Genomic DNA, 5,727 nt, shown 5'->3' on the forward strand with positions numbered 1-5,727 from the left:
CCCTTGCCCTGGGCGGGGGGGGTGGAACGAGACAGTCTTTAAGGTCCCTTCCAAGCCAAACTGTTCTATGATTCCCCCCACCCTGTGGCTTTGCCAGCCACCGAGGGCTAAGAGCACTGTCTTTTCCAGGGGAAAAACTTTCCGTATTGTCAGTTCTGGAATTGAAATAGCTTAAATTGCATGTGAGCTCATGACAAATGCAAGGCACTCTTCCCATTCTGCCCTGGAAAGCATGAAACACTAGTTTCATCCTACATGACAAACCTGACTGCTCACCCTTAGCCTCTGGACATGGCTGTCAGCCTAGGTACCCAGAATCTACTGAGTTTCCCCTTGTCCAGTGCCTTTCTCTGCTGCGACCCCCACACCAAGAGCCTGCTCCCAGCCCCTGCCTGCTGCCACAGCTGGGGCCTCCTGCGAAGGGGTCAGTGGGAGACCCTGCCACATTTGCAGCTGCCCTGCAGCCATGTGGTCGGTAGCACTGTCTGATGGTGCCGCAGCCATGCCCTGCCATGCCGTGCCAGCCCAGCTCAGCCTCACAGGCCTCCAGTATGCCGCTCCTGATGGGCACTGGCGGCACAGATGCCCTCTGGACAGTGCTTTCATTTGCTGCAACAGCTGAACGAGCTGATGCAGCATCCCTGGAAACGCTCTCCACAGGGGACAGCAGAATTGGAGCAGATCTCTCCAGGGCTTCCCAGCTGCAGAGCTGCCTGCAAGCAGCTAATCGCATTCTTAATTAATGTGAACCATGCGTATGGTGGAAGCCAGAGGAGGGCAAGGCGTCCACTGCCCCTGCTTCAGAGCTCCTTTGTATTTCAGCAGTTTCTTGCCGAGCAGAAACACAATGTGCCCATAAAGGCACAGCAAGCACTGATCAAAAGCCGCTGCCCCACTGAGGGGGGTGCAGCAGAAGCAGCTGCCTCCCCACCTTGCCACGAGCAGTACTCACTCTGATCCCAGCACAGCCAGCGAAGGACAGGGCAGGCTACCCTCCGGCCCCACGCCACTGCCATGTGGCTGCCAACCTCCTCCATCACGGCGGGGACTTGCCAGGACCCCCTTATCTCTCACAGGGGCAGGCTGCTGTCATGCTAGGGGCATCAGCTGATTTTTTGGGAGGTTTAGTAGCCAAACAAGGGGGAAGATGAACCTTTGAGTGATTGTCCATCAATAACCGCCGGGTATTTAAGCACTCCGAGCTCCAGCGTGGTGCATGTCTCTGGGGATGTGATCTTGCATTTGGCCAGGCATTGAGTGTTCCTGGTCTGAAGTCAATCCTGGGCTGCCACTCCAGATTTCACAATCAGGCCATGCTCATTGAAAACACGCTCTGGTGACCTGGAGCTGCAGCCATTGTGTGATCTGTGGCTTTCCCGGCCCTTCAGTGGGGCTAAACCCACCATCGGCAAGGGAGGAGGCTCCTCGTGACTTGCAGCTTAGCCAGCGCATTAGTGAGCTGTTCGGAGGCCCCTCTCTCAAGTTCATAATCCCCCCTTCCTGGCTACCATGTGATTTCAAGCCACATCGTTTGCAGACTGGTCCTCCCCTCCAGCTTTTTGCATTGAGTACAACCTCATTTACCTTTCCCACATCTTGCCTTTCCCAGAGTCCTGCTGTGGTGGGTGATGGTCAGTCCTGGGTGTTTTGTAGCTTAGCATCATTTTGGAGCAGCCTGGCATTTGAGCAGAAACTCATATCAAATCCACAGTGGACTTGAGACCTCTGGACCCACATTTGGTACTGATGGGTCATTTTGGTGATCTTAAAAATAGAGAAATGACGCAACAGGACTAAAACCACCCAGATCTTTTTGTCTGCCTCTGACAGCTTGCAGAGATCTACCCTGATCCACTGTCAGCACTTGACTCAGGTACACTGAGACCACCTCCAAGGGAAACTCCTGCTTCAGAGGTCTTCCCTCCTGGCCTCAGGTCACTGTCAGATCCTGTGCACTCCAGCAGGGCCGAACTCCCCCCACTCGCTGCCCTGCAGCATCACTGGAGTTGCTCTTCAGTCTTGTTTTGGTTGGATGCAAACACCATGGCACATCCAAAAGCCACCAGGGCACGTTAAGGAATTCAGTTGACATTGTTCCTCTCCAGCTCGGGGATGAACCATGAGGAAACAAGCATGGTGTAACTACAGCTCCAGGCATGATTCTTCCTTTCTGGACAACTCTGGTGACACCAAAAAAACATGGACCACTTACTTGGGACAGCAAATCCTGCTCTGCCATCAGACACTGTTAGTTAATCAGGACCTTGTAAGGCAAATTGCAGGGTTAGTCCTGCAACCAGGAGGTGTCTGTCAGAAAACTGACTCCTAACCTCCCTTTTTCTCTTGCAGGACCAGTACGTGTTCCTGTACACCTGCATCCGGGACATCATTGCTCAGAAACAGCCCTAACACCGCTCAGCATTCCTGGCACTGTCCTGCCCTCCACCTCTGTGGGGTCCTGTCCGGAGCCAGGAGCTGGGGTGAGAGCACCATGGGGCTCCTGGCACAGAGTGAGCCCTGCAGTGAGAGAGGACCTACCCTGGCACTGTCACCAACACATCCCACACGGTATTAGCAGCGACATGGGGTCTCCTGAACAGATGGGCAGTGCTGTCCCACCACACACTGCTGCAGCCCCTCAGTGCAGACACGGCAAGGGGCTAGGTGGGATGCTCCCCTGCTTTCGCCATCTCCCGGGATTCTTGGTGCCTGGAAGGTTTGTTAACCCCACTGTGGTACGCAGTGCCAGCTGTGGAGACTCTGCAGTGCCCTTGCCCCTCAGCACAGAAGGGGAAGCCCTGGGCTCAATCCCAGACAGCCCTGGTGCCCACAGGCTGCTGAGGTCTGACACGAGCACTGGGCACCGCAGTCTTCATGCACCCATGGGCACCGGGAGTGTTGAGGTCTCGGACACTGCTGTGGGCAGACCATGGTGGGAGTTGGCTTGTCTTGGCCGGTGGATCAGTCTTAGGTACAAACAATAAACAGCCCTAGGAAAAAGTGTGCTTGTAAGGGTGGGTTGGCTTTTTTGGGGTCTCAGCAATGCCAAAGCCTTCCCTTGCTGCAGCACAGCAGCCGTTCCCGAAAGGGCAGCTGTGTCCTTAGCCATGGGCAGCGGATGGGGTGACCTTAGGTGCTCCAGACACCGCAGCCCATGGCACACAGCAGCTTCTGCTCACTCTCATCTGCTCCTGTTACTGAGGCAACACTTCTGCAGTGAACCTCCAATTCAGCTGCAGCTTTACAAGGAAGAGGTACATTTTCTGATGAAGCCTGGGCTTGAAGTTATGAACCTGCTGTCTCCAAGAGCCAAGGACCAGGGCAAAGCCACCTGGTCCAGGTGACATGCTGGCAAGCAGCTGGCATCACTGTGGCTCGTTGCAGAGCACTGACTGCTGCTCTAGGAATTGTATTGTCCATGCAGCCACATGTAGAGACACCACTGCTCTGCAAGCAGCGATGGCCACGCACAAACTCAAATTGCAAGTAGCAACTTGGTTCATTGAGCTTCAAGTGGAGGTCAGAAGGAAGAGTTAAAAAAAGCAGATGATTTCATGACCATATTCCTGAGGTAGAAAAAGACTGTATCTGGGAACCCATTCACCCTCCTTCATCCCTTCAGGCAGCATGGGGTCGTGGTACAGTCTCAAAGCAGCAGCCCTGTCCCAGTCTGGGCCCACACTCCTACCCACAATACCGTGCCCTGCAGGGGCTGCCTTGGAGTGGGATGAGGAGACACAACAGCTACGATGAGGAGATCCCAAGACCTACTGCAAGGAGTAAACAGCCCCAGGTGGGGGACTAAGTTGGCCACTCATCCTACTGCCCCATGCTTCCACAAACAACTTCTCCCTCTTCCAAAACAGGATCCTGCTCTCTGCAGGACACTCAGGGCACCTAAGCATGGACAGCCATCCCAGCACCGGGATGATGCTTCAGAGTTTGACGCCCAGCACCTTTTCCTTCTCTCACCAGATAACGTTTCTCTCTTTGGCAGTTGCTGTGCCCACCAACTCCCATCCTCTCCACCCATCAGTGCAGTGCAGCTGCCAGCCATGTGTTCAGGCAGGGGTGGGAACCTGTCTGTTGTCCTTTTCACCCACTGCCCACTTGTAGACGCAGACAGCGCACAGCTGGGTAGGAGCGGTCCCTCCATGTACACAATATATCTTCCATACTGCAGGCGGGGCTTCTCTGCTGCTCAGTCCCATCTGCCATCCTCTCCTTCCCTGCTCCCAGCTCCAAGCTGCAGCACTCACGGGCTAAAGGAAACCAAGATGGTGCAGAGCCTTAGTCCCATACAAGGCTGTTTTTCCCCCTGACCCCCACCCTGGGCACTCTGTGTGTGCAATGCTGTCTTCACCACAGGTCAGAGCATCCTGAGTTGCCCATGATGGCTCTCATCCATCCTGACCTGGATTATCATGGATCCAGTTGCTGTTTGAAAATGTTTCCATGCAACTACATCTTTGTCCCAGGGTGACCCAGCAGCATGATGTGACTGGTCACTCCCTGCTCAACCTACACAAGTGACCATCGCAGTGACTTGTAGTATTTCTGGTTGGAAGTCAACTTGCTGAGAGCTCTCCAGGAGGATGCGTGATTACTTCCAAGATGAAAAAGGCCTGCAAAACTCAGTGGATATTCTTATGTGCACAAAAAGTTTAATGATGTCATCTTGGGAGAAGTCTGGCACTTGCCCATATGCTCACAGGAAGCCTGGTGGCTTCATGATTTTCATGTAACCAGTAATTCCTAAACTACGTAACTCCTGAACCATGCTTGTGCTGCAGGATAAGTGTCACAGCAAGGATATCATTGCTCCCAGTGACCCCCCGGCCCAGTAGGCAGGATTGGGGGGGGTCAAGCTGTTTGCTGCTCATGAGGTGCATGCAGTTTGTAGCAGCAATCACCTGCCATGCTCTTCTGGGGCACCACAGGAGAACACACCAGTGCATGCTGGAGGTTTGACATAAAGCAAGCAAGCTGTAAAATCAAATCTGGTCCAAAGACTGACGTGCCCACTGTCTGTCCAGAGTTTTGAGTTGATGGGTTGGTGAAGTTTAGACCTACCCAGCAGCACAGAATCTCACTAGGGTTGGGGGTTTTATCCCAAGACCCCCCAGGAAGGAGCAGTCTCAAAGACCATATGCCCTGCTGCCACATGCACACAGGCCCATCCTTCTTAGATCTCCATCAGAAACAACCCTGATGTCCAGCTTTCACCCTTCAGCTCCAGTCAGCCTTAAAAATAGTCTCTGGGCTACAAGACAGTAGCCCTTCTGCCAGGGCCTGCAAGTCCACTCTAACAAGCACCTACAAGGACAGTAAAACTGCTGGTGTTCCACACCAGAGGCTCAATCCCATCCATTTGTCACAATCCCCTCCTCACTGCCGTAGCCTCAGCACAGTTGACTTGCAACGCACACAAAGGCAGCGATCCCTGCACAGGAAAGAGAGAGGGAGCTGCTGATGTAGCATTCCCTCAAACAGGGGAGAGATGAACCAGACTTGGATCCAACTCCAGCATCTCCTTACTGGTGTTGTTGGACACAGCCTGTGGCTCTCATGTGCTGTGCATGGCCCAGAACCCTCAGATGCTGAGCACAGTTACATCTCAAAGCTATGCGTGGATGCGAGCTTTAGCCTGGTGCCCAACAGGCTCTTGTTCAAAGTATGCAGTCTCCACTGAACACCGTCAAGTATTTGTACCTGTATGTCCCAGCA

General features: G+C 53.8%; 1 protein-coding gene across 1 annotated transcript in view; it reads left to right on the forward strand.

Moving 5' to 3' along the window:
- The window catches only part of LOC104169225 (receptor-type tyrosine-protein phosphatase V-like), a 35,483-nt gene extending 33,074 nt beyond the window's left edge, over window positions 1-2,409 (forward strand). Inside the window, exon 40 of the mRNA XM_009710077.1 lies at window positions 2,350-2,409. Coding sequence (XP_009708379.1) covers window positions 2,350-2,409 — 60 coding nt within the window. The remainder of the gene's footprint in view (window positions 1-2,349) is intronic.
- The last annotated feature ends 3,318 nt before the right edge of the window (window positions 2,410-5,727 follow it).

This window comes from Cariama cristata, unplaced genomic scaffold, assembly GCF_000690535.1.
Source record: "Cariama cristata isolate BGI_N322 unplaced genomic scaffold, ASM69053v1 scaffold32601, whole genome shotgun sequence".
Taxonomy (NCBI): Eukaryota; Metazoa; Chordata; class Aves; order Cariamiformes; family Cariamidae; genus Cariama; species Cariama cristata.